The sequence below is a fragment of the Seriola dumerili genome, unplaced genomic scaffold (assembly GCF_002260705.1).
Source record: "Seriola dumerili isolate Sdu_G_001 unplaced genomic scaffold, Sdu_1.0 BDQW01000017.1, whole genome shotgun sequence".
NCBI lineage: Eukaryota > Metazoa > Chordata > Actinopteri > Carangiformes > Carangidae > Seriola > Seriola dumerili.
The window spans coordinates 11,384,648-11,407,192 of NW_019174272.1; the positions used below are offsets into that span (position 1 = coordinate 11,384,648).

A 22,545-nucleotide genomic window follows, 5' to 3' on the forward strand; every position below is an offset into this window, starting at 1 on the left:
AGCTCTCACATCTTTAATAGATCCGTAGGCTACCTCGCATGGGTTTGGTAATTTGGCTGGTACACTAGACGGCTGCAACAGAATGTTTAATAATGTTCTGAGTGAGCATTAGTTTGATGCATGAGAGTCAGAAAGCTGATTCGTTACAGCCATTGTCTGTATACAAAGAGCAGAGGTATCCTTTAGCTGAATGTTTCTGTGTGTTGAGTCCACTGTTATTTCGCAGCAAAACCGGACTCGCGTGTTCGTTTGATGAAGTATGCAGGACACAGATTTAAAGTTCAACACGTCTAATTTATTAAAAGTATAGCCAAGCATAGAAGTTTGAGATTGCTTACAGAGCTCTGGACTCACACTGCTCTCCTCTCGCCAGTCTAAACAGAGTGTAGTACCTCCTTGTTTCAGTCATTCATTCTTATTCACATTGTCTGTATAACAGGGTCACTCCGCCTCTTCTCTCTTCACACCACTCTGACCTGAACCTGTTATCTAAACATTTCATACTTGTTCTTTCTTGTCTGGCCCTGTACATCATTCTGCAAACTCAAACGGCATGCAGTGTCACAATATTCATAAACAACCATAATCATCAGTTCAAGGCGGATTTGCCTTTTTAATCAAACAGTGCATACAGTTGCAAACATAACATATCCCTTCATGTGACACCTCTAATAACCGCTTTAGCTTTGAGTACAGCGTAGGCCCAGCATCTGAACTGACATACACGGTAATCCCATCAACATTCATAATGTTAATTTTAGAAAAGCACACTTGTGATGAGAGTAAATGAATAGTGAACGCAGCGTGCTTTTCAACCTCCTGAATGAGGAATGAAGGAGAAAATGAGGCAGCAAATCGTGAAAATGATTGGCAAATGAAGGGAAGCCAGAGTATCTCATGAAGACAGATTCACGTGTGGATGTATAGCTTGAGTTTGTCACTATAACTGCAGCTACAGGAGCAATTAGAGGTAAGAAATGTACACCAGTGAAACATTTAGATGAGGCCCGGATGATTCCCTGATATCAATCCCTCACAACACCTCTGGGATGAACTCAGAGAGAGGAGGATCCACCCATCAACCTTGGGAAGTTGCAGGAAGTGCTAATATCTGCAAACTCAGCAGGATGCTACATGTCTCCCACTGAGTCACTGTCACAACATGTCGCAGCTGTTATCAGGGCCAAAGGTGCACAGCACTGAACAGAGGTTTCTTCTGTTGTGGCACTGAGAGTATTGCTCTCGAGTGATCTTAGACTCCTGCTGGTAAATGGCACTGTTGTCACCACGAGATACATTCGGGCACACAACCTAAGTACAGCAGGAGTCAGAGGGATGCAGACTAAGTCTTGTATATGACAAAACAATCTCACCTTGGTTTCCAGAGGATGAGTTCTAGTCTATTCTACTCAAAAGTCCATTCCTCAATGTATTTGAATGTAATTAAATACAATTTTAATGTATGATGTTGTATTGTCAGTGCAAAGTATTGATAACTATTACTTTACAGCTTTATAACTCACATTGTTTTATTTTTAGACTCTCCTGTAACACTTGAAACACTTCAATGAGTCATATGGGAGAGGTTGTGGTAGAAAGGGTTTCTAACACATGGTTAACATTGTGAAACTGTCTATTAAAACCCAGAGCATTATGTTTTCCCAAACCTAACCAAGTACTTTTGTTAGTTGTGCCTAAACCAGACTTAAAACTGAATAATGTGAATAATGATAATTTAAGAAAAGGTAATAAGTCAACTTATACGTAAATATCACCTTCTGATGTCACACAGGATTCAAATCTCACTCTTGAGGACAGTCCTGTGCTTGAACCACTATTTCACCACAACCTCATCCCAGTGCAGACTTTTGCTCTTTATATCGTCTCACCTGACTTCCTAAAGCCTTTCTGCTATAGCAGCATTTATGAAGGATTTAGAAGTCTACCTGGTGTGTGGCACTTATTAAAGGGCACTTTCCCACAACTTGTGCCTTCTTTTACACCATTTTTTAATGGTGCAAAAAACAGCGTTCGGTTCCATAAGGGTGTTAATAGCTGAATTTTCTTACTACTTCTTCTTAAAAACACATACTCAAATTGAGTGTTTGTTTGCTATTAAGTTTTATTTGTTGTTGTATTATCCATAGAGATGAAGGCAGAGGATCAGGTAATCAGAGAACTGATACCCCATTCAAATAAATTGATCATTAGTTTTAAACTGTAAGCATCTGATCTTCATGTCCTATTTTGTACATCTTAAGTGAACATTGGAACTGTTGTGGACATAAACATCTGGTTGTATGTCTCCACCAACCACTTGTTGGAAATATGGCCACAATCTTCTGCTGCTTAGTTACAGTGTTGAATAAAAGGTGTTTTTGCAGAGCATTATGATGTCACAGTGAAGTTGACCTTTGACCACTTAGATATAAAATGTCACCCCGTCATTTTATTAGACATTTGTGTTAAACTTTGTCGTAATTAATTCTATGATCTACAGTTTTGAGAGGTCACGGTGACTGTGACCTTTGACCACCAAATTCTCCTCAGTTCATGAGTGCAAGTGGACGTTTTTACAAGCAATTCCTTCCAGGTGTTCCTGAAGATTGGGACGGATGTGAGGTCAGTGAACTTGACCTTTGATCCTTGAGTCCAAGTGAATGTTGCACCATATTCCCCTGCGGTGTTCTTGGGATATCACGGAAAACCCGAAAACATAAGGTTATGGTGGCTCAACTCTATGAACAGTGTACAGTGAGACAGCAAACTGACATTGAAATCAACTCTGGGATTTTGCATCAGTGCACAGTAAATTCCCCACATATTTTCTATGTGAAAACATCTACTCCTGCACTGAACCTGTACATGGTACTTAACAACACAAGGGTCAGTTTTTCACAATTTTTATTCCAAAAATTTGCTTACAAGCTGAAATTTTGTCCTTTCAGGACTTAATCTGCAATTACTATGAAAGAACCTCGAGTAGGTTGGTAGGATCAGATAAAAGAATACGGAAAAAAAAATATATCAGCGCAACAGGCTGATATATATATATATATATAGAGAGAGAGAGATAAATAGATATATATATATATATACACACACACACACACATACACATACACAGACACACACACGACCTGAAAGTGGCAACAAATGTAAACAAAACAGAAAAGCATTATGTAACATTGTGATTAAACTTGCATAAAGCAGAGAAAGAGAGACGGTGACAAAAGTAAAAACCTGATAAAAAAAAAAAAAACTGAATGTTGTGATCAGTTTGAAAATGACATAAATCATATGCTGTGGCCTTCAGTCACCAGATCTCAACCCAAGTTGAACACCTATGAGAGACTTGGACTCCACTACCATCATCAAAACACCAACTGAGGGAATGTTTTAGAAGAATAGTGATCATCCTCCAGCAGTTACAGAAACATGTAGAATCAATATTAAGGGACATTGAAGCTGCTCTGGTGGTTAACACCTTACTAAGACACCCTATGTTGGTTTTTAATTTAATTTGTCACCGTCTGTTTGCATACACGACTTCCACTGAGACCCATAAAGCTCAATGCAAGAGAACCATCATATTGTACAGGCACATAATTCATTAAGAGCAGGAAATTGAATCAAATTCACTTTCTCTCAGGTGCTTTTGGGCAAAGCAATATGTATCCCATCAGCGGTACCCAGGAGAACCTACTGTCATTTTTATGTCGCAGTTGTGATCAGTTATGACAAAAGTGTAACAACAGACCGGAAACAATGCAGACAGAGGATTAAAATATCATGATCCATGAGAACCATGATCATTAACACTGTCAATCAACAAGTATAAAAGACACAGTCAGGCAGAGAACACAGTCATTAAATAATTATTAACTTGACTGCTCTCCACCATAATAGCTCAATATACTTGTGCTCTCTAGACATTTATCATGATGCTTCACGTGTTCTGTTGCTCAATCAGTGCAACCATAAAGACATTAATTCCTGAGGACATTACATAAATAAGGCACATCTTCAAGGATTAAGACATCAATAAGGTCTATTGAACATCACTCGCTATGAGAAACAATCAACTTGTCTTGAGATGTGTGTAGGTAAACAGCAGTCTGTACACGTAGTATACAGGACAGCAAACACTTTCTGTATTTAAATACTTTATCAACCCTCCGTGTAGAGCTGAAAGAAACATTTTCAGTCATACAAAAAAAAAAAAACAACTCAATACAAGTTGTAATTTTGGAGTGTAAGTATGGTTAACTAGGCAGATAATTCAGCCTGGTTTAACTTCACAAGATCCTGCATTTGCTCATCAGGGCTAGTAGTAACATGCCCTTACTGAATCGGCAGGACCAGCAGTGTCAGCAAAATTTGTGCAAACTTTTTTTTTTTTTTTTTTGGCTGAATAGATTCACTACTCAACATACCACCAGTATGGGTGGAAGCTTTGTGCATTGCTACTCCACTGGACAGCACAGGACAAGGGAGAAGCTTTCACAGAGCGACGACTTCATGCCATAAGATTCATGAGACATCATTACTCATGCTTTCTCTCATGACAGCCTGTAGACCACTATGGGTGGCAGCCTCGTGTGATGCTTACTGGACAACACACAAGCTTAGACCTGACACCAAACATGATATTAATGAGACATTACTAATACTTTCTCTGCAGTATGAACGTTTTGGCGAAATAGATTTATGACTGGCTGAAACAGCGCTACAGATCATAGCCCTGTGCGATGCCATTCCAACCAGGATCAGATGGAAGGACCTCACAACGTAAATACTATTAAGAATGCATCATTTCAGACGGAGTTCACCTCAATTTGATACTCATAGATGTAATGATCATTGTCAATAGCTCTGTCCCTGATATTCTCAGCTGTTCGCCTCTGATTCAGATCAAGTAATGCACTCAGCAGGTCATTTAAACTAGCTTCTCTGCCCACTTTCTCCAACCAAATGTTCAGCAACTCATGGATCCTGTCTTCATAGCGAATGTTCTCTTTGCTTTTGATTACATTGTCGCTAATCCCAAGGTGACGGAAGAATTTCTTGTGGTAGTCGACCTCCATTTCTTCTTCGAAGAAGTCAAAGCATTTCCTCAGAGAATCTTCACCTGCAAACAAAGACAAACCTTCATTCAAGCACCTGGACCACAATCTGGCATGAACATTTCTATGAACATTTGAAACCTGTGCATAAGTAAATAAGCCTGACTGAATTCTAACTGGACTGAATAACAAAGCAGGGCTGCAACAGCAACTTTCTAATGTTTGTATTTTTGGATTGTTTGTGTGTGTGCAGCTGGGTTGTCAGTTTGTGCTTTGTTCGTGAACTGCTGCCTCAAATTGCCCCTTGAGGGACAAATAAAGTAGTAGTACTGATTTGAATGGAATGGAGTGTGGCATCATGAAAAACTAAGGCTCAATGTCCACTGTCTTTATTAACTAAGTGTTTCTCTGTATCACACTGATCCATCTGAGAATCATAAGGATGGGTGTGTGACTTTTCAGAGAAGGAATACAAATAAAAATAAAAACACATTACCTTTCAGAGGAACTAGTTTGGGAAATTGGCATTCTTCCTATAAGACAAAGAAGGGAGGCAATCATTAATACTCCAACAAGCCAATTGTCAGTCTTGGTGAACACAACTCATCTCTTATTCAATTACTTGCTTGTCCAAAAGCCACATGCTCCCTGCTGATCGGGCAGCTGCTCCACTGAGCTGAATCGAAAATAAGTTTTTCTGCCAGGCAGATTTCTCATAATGCAAACATGTACTTCAGGTTTGAATGGAGAGAATGCAGGCCAATCAGGATTTGAGTGAAGCAACTCTGTCGATGTTAATCTTTAACAGGTGCAACAAGGAGCATGTGACTCATCAACTTCAGTTTCTAACAATCAGAACGACTCTGAACTGTTTACAGTAGCTGTGTCACACACAAGACGACATCTTTCACGATGCTAAATACACTGAATCGAATGAGTTTATTTCCAAAGCTGTCTGTCACTGGCTTTAACACTGCTCTCCGTTGCTGAGAACATGACTCCAGTGGGGAGGTTTTGTTCCAAAACAGACTGAAGAGACTGGAGAGCGAATTTGGAGAGTTACTGGTTTTGGTACTTAACTATAGCCACTGTGATTCAGAGCAACTGGGACTATGAAAATCTTAACAGTCTTTCTGTGAATATCAATATTCACAGTTTCTGTGAGGCCAGAATGGATAATATAATAAAAATAAAATGGGGTTTTGTGTAACAAATACATTTTCAGTCCATGTAGTTTAAAGAGAATCTCATTAACAACTAGTGCAGGACTCAAACTGCATCACATGACACGCTGAAAACAGTGTTGATCAAATTAGGTTTTAAATAAGTTAGTGTTGGTCACCAGAGTTTAGTGCATCTCATCCGTCCTAATGCATGTGATATTTTAATAAGGCAGCTGTGTTTAACACTTTTCATGCAAGCATGTCATAAGGAGCAAAGTGGGGAAACTGGGAGGAGGAGGACAACCAGACCAGTAACTAGAAGCTGAGTTAAGATAGCAAAGCATTACACAACAGAAACAAACAAGAGTAAGGAGTAAGCAGGTGAGAAGGGAAGAAGCAAGGATGGAGATGAGCTGCTGCTCTCACCCTCCTGTTGGGCTGCCTGGGGACCACAGCACTGGCTTGGGGGGGAGGTACGGGGAAGGCAGAGGAAGGCAGGCTGGTTAGGCTGTGCTGGGAGTTACTGGCTGAGCTGTTGAGGCTTTCGCACAGCACTTTACGTTCATCCTCCGTGCCGGCTGAGGATTTAGGTCTCACCAGTTGCCAGCTTGGCTTTTTGGTTTCTCCAGTCTTCCTTTCCTCAGTGGGAAAGTTATCAGGATAACGCTGGGGCGGATGAGGAACATGTTCAAACAAATCTAAACAAACAACTCACTAATTAAATCTTTGAAATCTTAGCAAAACTTAAAATTTTGTTCTAAGTTTGTGCTACATTTATTCCACTGCTCTGCACTCTTTCGTTAATCCTACAGTGATGCCAAAAGTATTAGAAGCGACTCACCTGTCCAGCTTTGCCGTCGGGTCTCTGAGAGTCTGAAGAAAGGATGGAGGAGAGGATTATGCAACTTTAAGAAATTCCCTAAAGTCAAAACTATTGACCTCTGTGTGATTTGGATTTCCCTTCCTGGGTAAATCAACTCTGAATAACAAAAGGGCAGAAATTTGCTGCTGCATTGCTATCAGCGGATTCTAACATTGATTGCAGCTGCACCTCTGGCCACACCAGTCAGTGGTGTCAGAGCAGGGGATTTTCACAGGTCATGTCTGGAACCTGGCCGATCCTGTGCGTGTTTGTGCTGGACTGGGTACAGTTTAGCTACAGCCTGGTAAACAGCAGAGACTGGGGCAAACATCTTCACATGGCAAATCCAAATGGAAAGGTATTTTACTGTACGTGCCAACAACAGAACAGTCCAGCTTCAAGTCTGGTCTGGACGATGATCACATAAGCACTGGCTCATTTATGTTATCTACATTTTATCCTACTACACCTTACTCCGACATCGTCAGCTAGTGTCAGCACATCGTCGGCCACGCCACCTGCTGCTGTGCGTTCATCAGCTGGAACAATCATACCTGCCATTTGAAGTCTAGTTAAACTGGTTTCTTTGACCACAACACTACAAAAAAATGCAGCACACTGACGGGAAGTCGTGGAGCACAGCCAATGGGTGTCAAAGACAAACCCTGCTGTGACATCAGTGTTTCATCCTCAACCATTCAGCGCACGGATTGTTTCTCTTTGATGCTCCCGGCGAATTAAGTAATTACAGTCTTACTCATCTAATCAGACTCAGACACATTTAAATAGGAAACTTCTACCTGAAAAGCTCTGACAGTTTGCCCGTTGTTGTGTATTAGCCAAATCACGCTGGCCCTGTGGGCTAATCCATGGGTGTCGAATGCAAATGAGAAGCCGGAGCTTGGTGACATGTCTCACTGGACAACAAGTGGATGAAAACTATTAGTGAATGCTGCTCAACCAAATTCAGCTAATGTTATGTCTCTAGAAGGAAGAGATACATAAAAACCAAGCAGCAACCTCAAACATGAAGCCAACACTGAAGTGGCAAAAACTGCAGTTCCTCTAATGGCTCCAACAGCGAGTCAGTCCCCATAGACTCCCATGTTAAAATGTCCAACTTTACAGCAGAAACAAACATGTTCACAGCCTGGTTCAAAAAAACAGTTTGTCTCTATAGCTAATTTCCTCCTTCCTGACAACTGTATAGGGGGTGAATTTCTATATAATTGACCTGTTTACATTTTATTAGGTCTTAAAGTTATATATAATTGAGGGCGTGGCTTCTTTGAGTGACATCTGGGTGAGCCTATGTTTGCCACAAACCAGCATGCAAAATAAAGTCGCAGATTAAGATCTGTCAAAGAAATAACAGCATCGCACATGTGCTCATCGCTAGACCAAAAGATGTTAGAGAGCACAGAGCTCAAACATCTGGATCATGTACTTGAGCTCTATATATAGTTCATTATATATCTGTAATGTTTCTTTACATGTGCAAAGTTTTAAAACTCAAATTGGAACCATTTAGAGCTGAAACAAATGGTTGACTAATCAACTAGTCAATTGACAGAGTTGATTGACTAACTGATCAATCAAATTTGTGAGCGTTCCACCCTCTCAGTTTTGAGGATTTGCTACTTGTTAATAAAGTGAAGATTTATAGGTTTTGGTTGCTTAGGAAAAAACATGACGACATCATCTTGGGGGTTTTGATGGGAATTTTTCACAATTGTTGGCCTTTTATTAGATAAACGATTAAATCAAGAAAATAATCTACAGATCAATAAATAATGAAAATAAACGTTAGTTGCAGATCTATTAACTAATTAAAGCACAAATTATGGCTCATGCGCCTAGGTTTGTTTCTGTAGGTGCCCTGAACCCCTTCAGCCATCATCTGTATCCTTTACAGGGTCGACGGGCCAGAGTCCATCACAGAGCTCACAGAAAACCAGTGTATCAAACAGAAACTTTAAACAGTGATACACACCTTACATCTCAGGTGTGGCCAGCAGTGCAACGTGCTGCAGTTTCCTGTCTTATGCAATTCAGTTGGACGTGTTTGTGTTCTGAAGTGAGGTGTATCCCAGTGTACTTGAACTTAAGACTATCATTGGAATTAAAGATAAGGCTTCATTATGACACTGAATTATAAAAAGGAAAAGTCAAACAATTCCATGATGCACCAAATGTGGGCTGTTAGAGATGAAAACCTGTTGTGTGGTACTGAAAGGTGTAATTTCCTTTAATATCAAAACCTTTGTCAGGTCTTCATTTCCTGACTGCACCTGTTCATGTTATTGTTTGAATCAGTGTCTGCTGATAGAGCCAGGACTGACCTGACTTGAGCCTTTTCTATGGTATTCTCAATGCTTTTAAAATGATTTTTTTTTTTTTTTTTTTTTTAAAAAAGGTTTATCATAAGAAACAGTTTGTTCTTATGCTGTTTATCTATTTACAAACTTGGATACTGACACTTTCAATGTGTTTTTATGTTTTATATTATGTAGACTCGTTTTTCTGTTTCCACATACCTGTTGCTTTGTTTCTCTTCTTCCACCAGCAAACTGCTCCCAGGATAATGAGCCCAATAAGAATGAGTGTGAGTGGCACCGCTATTGCTGCATTTACTGATTGGGGAAGATAAATAGTGGTATGATGGTATTAATATGGACATGAGCTGTTCAGTGACTGTGGAGCCACGTTTGATGTACATTTCTTCTCTAGAATTGCAGATATTGGCCATATTTCAATATGATATATTTGGTGGGTGCAGATAATATGACTTATTGTTCTGAAGTTACAAATATCACACTGAGTGACTGATAGAGACTGAATGTGTGTTTCTGTGTTGAACAGACCATAAACTGCATTTCTGTAGCTAGCACAAAAAAGCTTTGTTAATCTCAATTTTAGAGTCAATCATTTCAAGTTTGGGTTTTGACATTGAAGCATATAAATATGTCCAACCAGACCACAAATTAAAAACACATATCCAGATCATGTTTATAATTATGTGTAATTACAAACCAATTTGCAAAAACCAAACTGGTTCATCACTCGACTTTCTACCTTCAAACAAGAAAATGTAGGATATCGTTTTCTGGAGTAACATAAAAGTCAGGCTTGTCATCACTGATGACTGGTGTCTTCATGTTTTTCAGAAAGCACCACTCTGTATTGTACCTGGGGAAGTGCCAGGGCTGGACTGGATTTTCTTGCACTCTGTGTTGGTGGTAGAGGTGCAGTTCCTCACTACCTCTTCATCTTTTTCACACCTAGTTTGGAGGGAGGCAAAGAGATTGAAGGCGAGAAGGAAGTAAAATGAGGAAGGCTGTCTCAGAAACAACTGAGAAATGAGCTTCTCCCATCACGAATGAATGAACCAAGCACCAGCTGTGTTCTTTTCAGTTTGCATGGACTCACCTTGAACATTTCTTGCACACTTCACATGCCTGGTCAGGAGCACAAAATCCCCCTGATTTGCACCGACATTCAGTATTATGAGTTTGACTACATTCCCTTACAATTTCCTGATCTGAGAAAGCAAGAGAAAAAGACCTTCGTAAGGCAGAGTTGACGCTCAGAGCAATTTGAAAAGGTTAAATATTGATTCCTCTTCTACAGTCATTTCAATCGATAGTGTAAAGATGTCAAGTAGAATTACCTGAGCGACACCGCGTGCACTTGAAACACAGATTCAGCCCATTGCTGTGCTCAGTGTATGTGTGCCCATGGTCGCATTCTCCACACCTCCCCTTCTCTCCTGTTCTGGTGCAGGGTGATTCCACACGTGTACCTAACACACACACACACACAAAAACATAAAAATCTTTTCTTTTTTAAAAAAAAAAAAAAAAAATACACCTTAATTGAGCTTCCAAATTCAACTGAACCTGTCACTGAAGCTAAATAATAACCTATCACGCCATGCTCAACCTGCTTCATAGCCCCTCTGATGGATTTCTGATTGGAGCTGATGACAGAACTTCAGTCTCTGTGGACTAAATCAAGTGTTGCTCCATGTGGCTTACCAGCTGGACAGTTTAGACAGCAGATGTTGTCGTGCTGATACTCCAGGCTGGCTAAGCACTGGACATCCCGCTGTGTTCTGCTACCTCTCAAGTCAAGTCCAGAGCGTGGAAATGCATCCATGGGTTTGGAGCTCAACACGATGAAAATAACCTAAACAGATGATGACACATTAAAAAATTCAACATTAATAAAATCAGAAATTTTATAGACAAAACCATGAATCTATAAATCTAGAAACTTACTCACAGACTAATGAAAATTATCCTTAGTTGCAGCCCTAACTAATTACTACTTTTGAAATTTTTTACAGCATAAACAACAGTCTATGATCTTAGCTTCTCAAGTGTTATTCGGTTTCATTTAATTGTAAACTGAATGTTTGAGATTTGGACTGATGGAATAATGCAAGTTACTTAAAAAAAAAGTCTTGGACTCTGGGAATGGATGGACATTTTTTTTTTTTTTTTTTAGCATTTATGACATTTTATAGCTTAAACACATAATCATAAGATTAATTGATAATGAAAATATTTGCAGCCATTAGCATTTTTCATTTGATAAAAAAAAAAAGTGACACACATCCCTTTTGACATTAATAAATAATTACCAAATTAGATTTTTTTTTTTATATGGCAGGCATCAATAGCTCGATTTTTGTTGTTTCTTCTTGTGTGTCATTCATACCAGTATATTTTTATATATCTTTCGGAAATCTGAAGTCCGCTCATAGGAAATGACTTGTTTACAAAAGGAATACTTATCTTAAGTTCTAATACTTGAGAAAGGAAGTAGGAGTCATTGTTCTACATCAGTTTCCTCGTTTTATTTGGAATATGATTAAGATGATGCAACAGTTCACATGACTGTGTCTCACCAATGAAATGCACCTCTCATCAGGCCACATCAAAAAAAAAAAAAAAAAAAAAAAAAAAAAAAAAAAGGTTAGAGCTGAGCAGGTGGATGAGGGGATTTCTTTCACGCCTATGTAAAGTCAGACTTCGGAGCAGCCTGATGCAGGTAGTATTGAGGAAATCAGACAGCCACTGTAAGCTGATGAAAGAATGTCATCTTAAACCGGTCACATAGTAAAAAAATAAATTGCATAATTACATCACCTGAACACAAACATCATGTCACAGTCAGTACCTGGCCAGGTTGAAGGAATAACCAAATAAGGCAATTGAACCGACCAGATTGCTGCCCACACCCATATTTCTCAACATTTGCCAATCTGCCCTTCTTGCTCAGTCACATGCAGCGGCATCTCCCTCGCAAGCATGGACAAACTTGCCGCACGCACGCACACGCGCGCGCGCACACACACACACACACACACACATAAACAAACACACACACACACTCCATAGCATACTGGCGCACCTACTTTGCTGTGCATGTACAGGCATTTCACTTATTCTGTCTTCTTCATTAAATAAAATGGCGCGCTCAGACCAATCTGATTGCTGTATAAATAAGTTATACACCGCTGAAAAAGTTTGTTTGACTTCTAGCGTGAAGGGAAAAATCATACAAACCTCCATTCAAAAAAACTGAACGTGAACATTTTTAACGACGCAGAATACATAAGACACAAATACTAAAATAGAAATGACATCTTCTGAATCTTTAGGAGCCACACTTCACTTCATTTTGATTAAATTCTAACTTTCTTGGATAGTTTACACTGTCACTTCCGCTCGCCCCTTACGCGTAGCTACAGGAGAGATGCTGTGTAATAAAAAACTAATCAGATATAAAAGACGTACATTTTCTCTAAATCAATCTGTTTGGCGGCTCTCTACCGCGCCGAATTAAAGACAGGTTACTAACAACTAACAATACATTTTGTTCTCCTGAACTTAAGACATGTATTTGTACAAATTTAAAAGACCACTTCAAATTCACAAAATCTTAAACTGAGACTGGGCCACACATCAGGAAGACCAGCCGGCACAGTTGGACTTATAAATGTTTCATTCTACGTTCAATTGTTAATTCACCTCGCGCTGTCAAACCCGGAAATGTCTGAGTAGGTCAATGAGGTGTATAGAGGGAAGAAGAGCTTAAATGAACGAGTCACATTAGTTGTGACTTTTTTTTTTTAAGACTATGAGGAATTTCGCACCAGCGTGAAGCGACTCTGACAGACACACGAGACATTCTGCGAAGAGGTTTGTGTCGAGCCAATATCGGAAAACCCCATACCAATATAATGTCCCTGTGGCAAACCTAATGACTTTAGAATTTCCACAACTTCACTGTTCAGCCATTAAAACAGAATATAGCTCATCTGAGAAAAAACTTTCTGCATAAACAAACAACAAATGGCTAATGATGAAAGTCCAGATGGGCTCGGTGGTTATTACTCATCACAACCATTTATGAACTCCTTTCACTTTCAGGAAATGTTATCTTCATTTAAAAGTTAGGCCACACAACAGTCTTTTAATATCTGCTTTACTCCTACACAGTGTCAGTAGCTGGGACCAGAGCAAAAAACAACTTTTGTGCGCTGTTATATTTAAAGTAAACTGAAAAATAAAACTTACCGCACATTTAAAGTCGATCATGTTTTCGTAGAAATGTCAAAATCCACACTTTTAAATAGAGTCATTCCAGACGTGATTTACAACAAAGTGCTTTCACAGGCACCGCTCGTGCTTCTTTCTTTAAGTTCAAGGCAGGTGTGTCGACTTGAGCTAATGACTTACCGGTATATGGTGTGGCCCCGCCCACCCCGTCTCCCAGAGTCATGAAACCTGAGAAAAAACAAGACTGTGGGAGTAAACAATCAGATCTTTACTCAAGTAATAGGACCACGACAACAAATAAATGTCCCTTTTACAAGTAAAAGTCCTGCTTTTAAAATAGGTCAAATAACAGAAAAAAACCCGCAAAATTTAGAAGTAAATGCAGAAAAATGGCTGATGATGGTTAATGGTTAATTATTATTATTTTTTTTTAAACAACACATGCTGATCAAAGTGCTTGAGAGATATGACAATTAAGATCAAATAAAAAAAACTTTTAATAATTTAGTACAGTGGTTCACAACATGTGGTCTGATGAAATGATAAATAAATATGAGGAAATAAAAAGTAGAATATATCAATTTGAAATGTCGTGGAGAAAAGTAACATGCAATGGAATTTCCTCAATTAAAGTACAAGTACCTCAATATTACATTTATGTACAGTGCTTGTTTAAATGTAGTCTACTTATGTACTTTTCACTTCTGGCTTTGTAATAAAAGTGAAACACATTAAGGATTCCGGAGTGGATTATGTTTTTAATGTGATATTTTAAAGTTTATTTAAAAGTGATATTTAGGTGGCAAAATACAGTTTTATCACAGGGTGTAAATCCTACACAGTAATGCCTTATGTGAATTATGACTTAAGAATGATTCATACCAGGAAACAAGCACACACTGTTGTGGCTAAAGTTGAGTCACATCAATACATGGAGGTGTGTGGATGTGAGCCACATACAGGAATAGCGAGTTAGATAAATAATTGTAATATTAACATATTCTAATGTTAGTTTTATATTGGACTTACTATAATCTTTTAGTTAAAACCTATTGTTTTGCAATCATTTTGACTATCTCTGGCAGATGAGCTTTATCCTTAAGCCTTTTGGAGAGTTTTTTTCATGAGAGCATGGATTTGATTTGGGACTGCAGCTGATAGTGCCTGGTGCATGCTGCATTCTACATGTTGCATAGGATGTTGCATTAGTAAGTAGGCCTACATATACATTTTATAATATGTACCTTACTTTTTAGCCATATTGTCATGAAATTTGCAACACACATTCAAACCCATCTCAGAATAAATAGTAGTAACTTAGTGATCCTCTAATGTTTTCACTTAGTGTCATCATCAGATCAATATTTTAATTTGTCCAGTAGGTTAATAAACAAAATCTTGCTAAACTAATGACGTTCCCATCAGCCTCAGCTGCAGTTACATGCTAAACTAAGATAGTGAATATGGTTAGCTCAACATCAGCATGTTATTTTAGCATGTAGCTCAAAGCACAGCCTCACAATGCTACTAGCATGGATGCAGACTCTTAGGTCTTGTTTAAACTAAACAGATGTAGTTAAAGGTGTAAGCATATATGATATGAAAAATATGTTTCATGTGCAAGTTCAAGTTCCCCTAGTTTGCCTGATGTTTTAACCTAGATGAGGCCAAGGATCTTTATATTCAAAACATTTTGCTCAGTGACAAAAGATAGATGACTGAAGACTTGATGAATTTTGTTCACATTGGAGGAGGTTAAAATTTTTTGTTTTGAAATGAAGCATTCAAGTAATATTTTCTGCTTGAACCTCTCAGTAGAAACAGTAGCTCCTTTTCTCCATCACCAAATGGAATCTTGCAACGGCCACAGTGAATTTGCAAATGCGAAAGATAAAAACCTTGTCCGCTGTTACAATTACATGATCATTTCCAGAGTGGTTGCTCTCTGCTGTTGGGCCCTGCAGGATAATGGGGAAAACAGACCATTGTACAAAGCCTCTCATCACAGACCACGTGAAGTCAGCCATCATCACAGTTTTTAGCAAACCTCACCTCCTGCGTGTGCCAGTTTCACATTATCTAATGAGCAGTTGTCTGCAGCTCACAGATATGCAGCCAAACAGGAAGGGGTTTGTTCAACTGTACATGTTTATCTGGGATGTGTGTGGAATATGTGTTAATGCAGAGAGGACAACACACAGCGACCCATAGTGACACTGAAATAAAACCTCATTTTCAGTCTGTTGATTGTGCATCCAAGCTAACATGGAGCTGACAGCTTCAGTGAAAGCCTGATGGAGCTGTTCTAGACTCAAAGATTAGACTCATAGTTTGGTGTCTGATGAAATAAAGACTGCAGGCTTCTGTGCACCACAGCTCATCAACATCTTATTCAAAAGTTTACGCTACATTTCTGTTTTTACCAATTTTATTCCTTCAGTCACTCAGAGTCTACTGCATGTGGAAGAGTTTATGCACCGTTTACCCGTGCACTCTGCTGGAACTTGTGTCTTTGGTGATAAGGCGAGGGAGGAGGCCAAAACCTCTAAGTCACTTTTTCAAAGATAAGACATGAATTTTATACACCATACTTCTTTCTCCTCTTCTGTTTCACCGAGGTCAAGATCAGTTCTAATGATATGGAAAATCAAATTTATTTTCTTGTCTTGCAGGGGCGTCTGCACTGAGAGGAAGGTTATGCTGTGTAGGCTTTAGGAGATCATTGTGACTCAGTGCAAAGAGATATAGTGAAGAGTAATCCCTATTAACTCAGTTTACTCTCCTTAGCAGTTTGCCCAAACCTTATCAAAAGTGAATACGAACCAACATGGCATCAAGTCGATCAAAAGTACATTAAGAAGCACAAGTGAAACCGCACACGCTCTTGTTGTAAAAACAGACAGGAAGTGGGCTGAAAAAAACGTAGCTATGACTTGTGGTGTTGAATCAAACAGTGCTTTGTCAGCTGTACGTTTGTCAAGACTGTTACAGCGTTACACAATTGTCTGGTTAACATCGTTTTCAGGCAACATGAAATGTTAGTGTGCGTTATAGTGAGCAGCATCAAACTGATGGAGGTTTCATGAGGATGGAGGAAAGAGAATAAGAGGAAAAAGGAGAAAGGAATAAATGTTCCTCTGAAAAATGAAGTCAACTGAATGCAGTGTGGTTACTTTTGATGATCACACATGAGCAACATTTCATTTTTAACCTGTGTTGTCTAGCTAATAGAACTAAAAAACTGAAAAAAAAGAAAGAAAAGAAAATCATTATATCTAATCTAACAGCCTGGCAGTGCAGGGCTAACAGAGGGAAGGCGGATGCAGCTCAGGAGGCAGAGTGGGTCGCTCACTTATCACAAGGTCGATCCTGACTCCTCCTGGCAGTATGTCGGGAGTGTCCTTGGGAAACATACTGAAACACCAATTTTCTCCCTCTGGTCAGACCAGTGCCTGTATAGCTCAATGCCACCGGTGAGTGACTGCATTAATGTGAGTTAAACTGTAAAGTGCTTCATATAAATGTCTTATGAAGTACCTTGGTCATGGGCACTTACTGTTTGTAGTATTTTAAGGTTGTTCTTCAAATTTCTGCATGGGATACTGACCATAGTGACTGTAACTTTACATATTTGCCATTAGCCTGGTACTGTTGTGTAGGCTACATGTGTCCATTGACTGCGGGGGATTATACAGTATGTTATGCTAAGCTAGCTGAATGGGGCTCTGTCATTCAGCTGTTTTTCCAGCAGCTCTTTCATGGCTGCCTGGGACATCCAGCTGATCGACTTCAATGAGAATAACTTAGCTGGACACACTGCTCATGTTTACAATTAGAGGGAGAACATACAGGTACAGAGCCTTACAGCCATGTGCTGGAAACACAATCAATGTTCTCATGGTTGTTGTGTTAATCTTGCTGCATGTCAGTCCTCCATCCTGCCATACGCCAGTTATCAAGTTATAGCTTTTGTAATGTGGCATGTCTTTGTAGTTTTTACAAACACGCAGTTGTTCCATTCTGCCCACAAGCCACAAGCTGAATGGTGGTGGTAATATTAATGAAATGTTTCTGGTGGAACCGCAACAGAGGAACACCATTACCCACGGGCTGAATGTCATGTTTCGCTGAGTTACACTAACTAGTGGAACAGGAGCTAGCCCAGATGTGATGACATGACTTTGGCTCTCTATTTCTTTTATGCTAGCAGATTAGTTAGATATAGTTATTTAGGTTAAACGCTTGTGCAGGTTTGATGCAGATGTTACAGTGCGCAACTGGTTATGAGGCTACAAATACAGACTACAGTGTTTCACCAGGATGAAAGTAAATTACTAACTTAAAAATGCTCATTAAAGTCCTTAGTCACAGCAAACAAAAAAAATTACTGTTTTTGATACACTGTTTTCATCTCTTTTTTCAGCTACTCTTTTATTAAGCTGCTGTTCCAGTAATGTTAACAATTAGAGCCAGAACATACAGGTACAGAGCCTTACAGCCATGTGCTGGAAACACAACACGATAGTTGTGATAATCTGCATGTCAGTCCTCCATCCTGCCATACGCCAGTTATACAGTTAGCTTTTGTAACGATGTATGTCTTTGCAGTTTTTATAAAGAAGCACATTGTAAAATACTGTCTTGTTGGACAGTTGTTGAAAATAAAAGGAGATACGGTGTCAGGTCTGTCTTATGAGCATGGTGTTTAAAATATAGCTTCGAATCATTTGAGAAAACACATGGTCTTATTATTCTGCCGTTATGTGTTTGATTTTGTTCCACCCACAAGCCACAAGCCACAAGCCACCCTCTACCCTCAGGTCACACGTATGGTAATTCATCAGCACTGTTTCTCAGGAACTGGAAAAACATGGTGGAACAATATGCTGTGAACAGGCCAATAATGACTGAAGATGAAGGGGAATTATCCCACCACAAGGTTAAAAAAAAAAACTCACCTCCACAGGCTAAATTTCTTAAAATAACAGCTTTGTGAATTATCTGCAAATGCAAATCAAATTACCAGGAACATGCTTCATTTAGTCAGACAGATGACAGAAATGCAGAATGAGGGTTTGCACTGAGTTACAGAAACTAGTGGAACAGAGGCTGTGACTTTAACTAAGATTAACAACAACATCTTTGTCAAAAAAAAACAAAAAAACAACAAATATTAAAAACCTGGCAGCACAGCGACTTCTGTCATCATAACTTGATTTAATCCATTTCCATAAAACTCTTTTAAAAGACGTTTTTCAAGTTTCTACTTGTAATCTCTGATGTCTAAAAACTTCTACAGCGTTCACTCGTCTCTGTCCTGTCCTGTCTCATGTTAGGCATGTCTGGAAAAATCTACCGTCCTTTTGTAGACACATGAAACAAGCCCCACAACACCGTTGCACCATTGAGTATGAGTGTGTTAATTATTAGTGTAGTGACAAATGTCCATGACATTTCCCTCTGGAACAAAGCCCAAATGCATTACTTTCACTTTGACTCTCCAGACAGTGACCAGTTCAGTCTGTGGAAATACTGGATTTAAATGTTGGCTTTACTGCCGGAAAACATTTTGATATTCTGGTCACATGGCAGATATGGAATTGATAATGTTAGTATAAAGAGCATTTTATAACAATTAAGTTTTACATTTGCTGACATGGTTAATTTAATCAGTCTGATTGAAATATTTAATTCAATATGGATAATTAGTATACAATAATACATTTTTAGAAGAAATATGGTAGCTGTAACTTTACATATTGGCCAGTAGCCTGATGCTGTTGTGTAGGTTACATGTGTCCATTGACTGCAGGAGGATATCTGTTGTGTTAAGCTAGCTGAATGGAGTTCTGTCATTTAGCTCTTTTTCCAGTAACTCTTTCATGGCTGCCTGGGACATCAAGCTGATTGACTTCAATGACAATAACTTACAGGTACAGAGCCTTACAGCCATGTGCTGGAAACACAATCAATGTTCTCATGGTTGTTGTGTTAATCTTGCTGCATGTCAGTCCTCCATCCTGCCATACGCCAGTTATCAAGTTATAGCTTTTGTAATGTGGCATGTCTTTTACAAACAACCACACTGTAAAAAAGTGTCTCATTGGATCGTTGATAAAAAATAAATAAATAAAAATAAAATTAAAAAAAAGGCAACGTCAGGTCTGTCCTATTAGCATGGTATTTAGTGATGTTCCACCCACGCACCACAAGCCAACCTTTTACCCTCAGGTCACATGGTGCAGGGTGTGGAAATTCACTGATGTAATGTTTCTCATGGAACTGGAACACAAGTACAGTTACCACCTTTCATATGAATAAATAAGTTACTCCGATAACCACAAGGTTCAAAGAAAACTCTCACCCGCAACAAGAAGTTGCAACAGTCATTGCTGTATTAATCGGGGGCGGACTGTTTTGTCTTGAAGGAGGAATCATGCTGAAAAAGTAGCAACTTTAGCACTTCAGTTAAAAATACTTTTGCAGTGAGTTCAGTGTTGTCTTATTAAAGCCTTTACTGAGCATTATACTATCAAGCATTAGTGTAAAAGTGTAAATGTCCACACTCATAAAGCACATTTTTGCTAGCAGGTGATAGATGTAGCTTTTCTTTTTCTGCTAAGCACTTTATGCAGGTTTAGGTTTGATGCAGATGCTACAGTTGGCACTTAACTACCTCGGTTGCTGCTGCACAGTGACTAGAAAGGCTGCAAATACAGCCTATACTTCCACGATTGACCACATGGATAAAAGTAAATTACAAACTTGAAAGTTCTCAGAGAAGTCTTCAGTATTCAGTACCAAACATAAGTATAAATGCCCATACTTTTTAAGCATTAGAGAGACATGTGACATCAGAACCTCTGGGTTTTACTCCAGTGATAAGAAAACCTCATTCAAAATTCAACTGACATTTATAATTATGCTATTGACTAAGAACAATCATCCAGCCTTGGAAGAGAGACTTTCTCACCAGTATGTCATGTGGCTTGCTTCATATGTTTAGATAAGGACAGTGTTTTAAAAAAAAAAAAAAAAAAAAAAAAACAGTCATATATTGTTGTTAATTCAATATTTTCTTTTCTTTTTTAGTAATGAACACCATTTCCCACAGGCTAAATGTCAGGGTTCACAAAGGCTTCAATTTCTTATAAAAAAAAACTGCTTTGGTGAAATGGGGAATTTACCTGTGAATATGAAAATTAAACTCCCAGGACTCCGCTTCATTCTGTCAGAAAGACAGATGGAAGAAACCCAGAATGATATTTCACAGTTACACTAACTAGTGGAACAGGAGCTAGCCCAGACGTGACGACGTGTATTCAGCTCTCTATTTCTCTTATGCTAACAGATTAGTTAGATATAGTGAATTTGGTCAAACACTTGTGTAGGTTTGTAAGAAGTAAGTAAATTACTAACTTAAAAATGCTCATAAAAGTCGCCAGTCACAGCAATCAAAAAAATGACTGTTATTCTAAAAACCCTTTTTAATCCAGTTAAGTTAGTTAGCAGATGCAGCAAGAGGGGGATGTATAGACGATGGACACAGTCTGTAAATGGTATTTTGATGACAAACAAGTTCAACTGTTTAGTCAGTCTGGTTGAAATGTTTTTTTCTCATGGACAATGAATACAGTTGGCGAAAAGACATTAAACCAAGTTTACAAAGAGCTTCTGTTGACCAGCAGCCTGTCACTATTTTGTGCATGCTTCAAAACTGCAAGTGGATATCAGTTAGGCTAACTAAGCTGTACCTGCTTATAAATGCTGCTAAAAAGCTGACATCCATCAGTGTCCTTTATTGACTTAAATGACAATAACTTAGCTGGCCACACTGCCAATGTTAGCACTTCCAATACTTGTGAAGCGAGCTGAAGACATGATGTCACGTCAGGGCAAATCTCTCATTTAACATTTCTTTAATATGTCTCTCTGAAAAAATGAAGCACATTCCTGGCGTTCCTGTCATATGTCCATATTCTAAGACCAACTGCCATCCACTGTTGCTGTTAGAAACTGAAACCAGTGTGACTTTAACTAAGTTTAACAACACAATAACTTTGTTAAAAAAAAAAAAATCGAACTTCATAAAACTCCATGTGTGACAGCACAGGAACTTCTGTCATCATAACTTATTTAAAACCATATCCATAAAACATTCTTTTAAAGACATTTTTCAACTTTCTACTCGTAATCTTTGTTGGCAGATGATAAACATTTGTTAAATCACCCTAATATTTGTGCTATTTAACCAAATCATGGAGTAACACCAGAGTACACGCTAAGGTGCAGCTAAAGAAACACTTCAACCAAAGGTGCAGATACCTTACATGATTCACTGTTTGATTTGGAGCAATCAAGAACATCCATCTTATCCCGGATATGAAACATTATAACCTGCTTCCACAACTGGCCAGCTCCCCTCTGTTTGAGTGAATGAGTTAGCCAGTCTGTCTCCACCCCAGTTTAATGGAAGTGAATGGAAATTCATTTGTGATACTGTTTTTTCCACATACATAAGAAATACACTATTAGCCATATGTTATGTGGATTCTGTGACCAGGAAATAGTTTCTGGTAAGAAATGTCAATGTAAATTTTTTTTTCAATTCTATGAGCACCACAGATCATTTCATTCACCTTGGGTGGGTGCAGAAATCTCAAGGGGAAATTTCTCATAACCTGGAAAAATCACTCAGTCCTCTCTGTCCCACTGTTATTACAGACACAGCAGAACTAAATCTGAACTTACCCCCTTGACTCGCCGTCAAGCTGTGACGTTTAGCCCGCTAACACCCTGGGCTTGTGGGAAATGGTGTTTGTTAAAGGCCAATAAAAAAATAACTATTAAAGGAACAACAATATTATTATATTTTTTCATTTCAT

The 22,545-nt window shown here is 38.8% G+C and overlaps 1 protein-coding gene across 3 annotated transcripts; it reads right to left on the reverse strand.

Annotated features, from left to right (window-relative positions):
• Positions 1-4,390: 4,390 nt before the first annotated feature.
• On the reverse strand, positions 4,391-13,801 carry LOC111230580 (tumor necrosis factor receptor superfamily member 10B-like). 3 transcript variants are annotated; one of them, XM_022757372.1, is made up of 10 exons: positions 13,679-13,801; positions 11,129-11,279; positions 10,762-10,893; positions 10,521-10,632; positions 10,281-10,372; positions 9,629-9,724; positions 7,071-7,102; positions 6,827-6,895; positions 5,563-5,599; positions 4,391-5,131 (listed from the first exon to the last, which is right to left on the reverse strand). In XM_022757372.1, the coding sequence occupies exons 1-10, from the start codon at positions 13,697-13,699 to the stop codon at positions 4,818-4,820; spliced, it is 1,056 nt and encodes a 351-aa protein (XP_022613093.1). In that variant the 5' UTR covers positions 13,700-13,801; the 3' UTR covers positions 4,391-4,817. The 3 variants fall into 3 exon arrangements, with proteins under 3 accessions (XP_022613093.1, XP_022613085.1, XP_022613101.1); XM_022757364.1 differs by having other exon boundaries at positions 6,656-6,895; XM_022757380.1 differs by lacking the exon at positions 6,827-6,895.
• Positions 13,802-22,545: the final 8,744 nt, after the last annotated feature.

Coding starts and splice junctions, on each gene's coding strand:
- LOC111230580 (XM_022757364.1), bottom strand. CDS start 13,699: ATGATCGACTTTAAATGTGCG. Junction 9,725..10,280: donor CAGCCCTGGCACTTCCCCAG/GTACAATACAGA, acceptor TTCCCCAATCAG/TAAATGCAGCAATAGCGGTG. Junction 5,132..5,562: donor CAAACTAGTTCCTCTGAAAG/GTAATGTGTTTT, acceptor CTTTGTTTGCAG/GTGAAGATTCTCTGAGGAAA.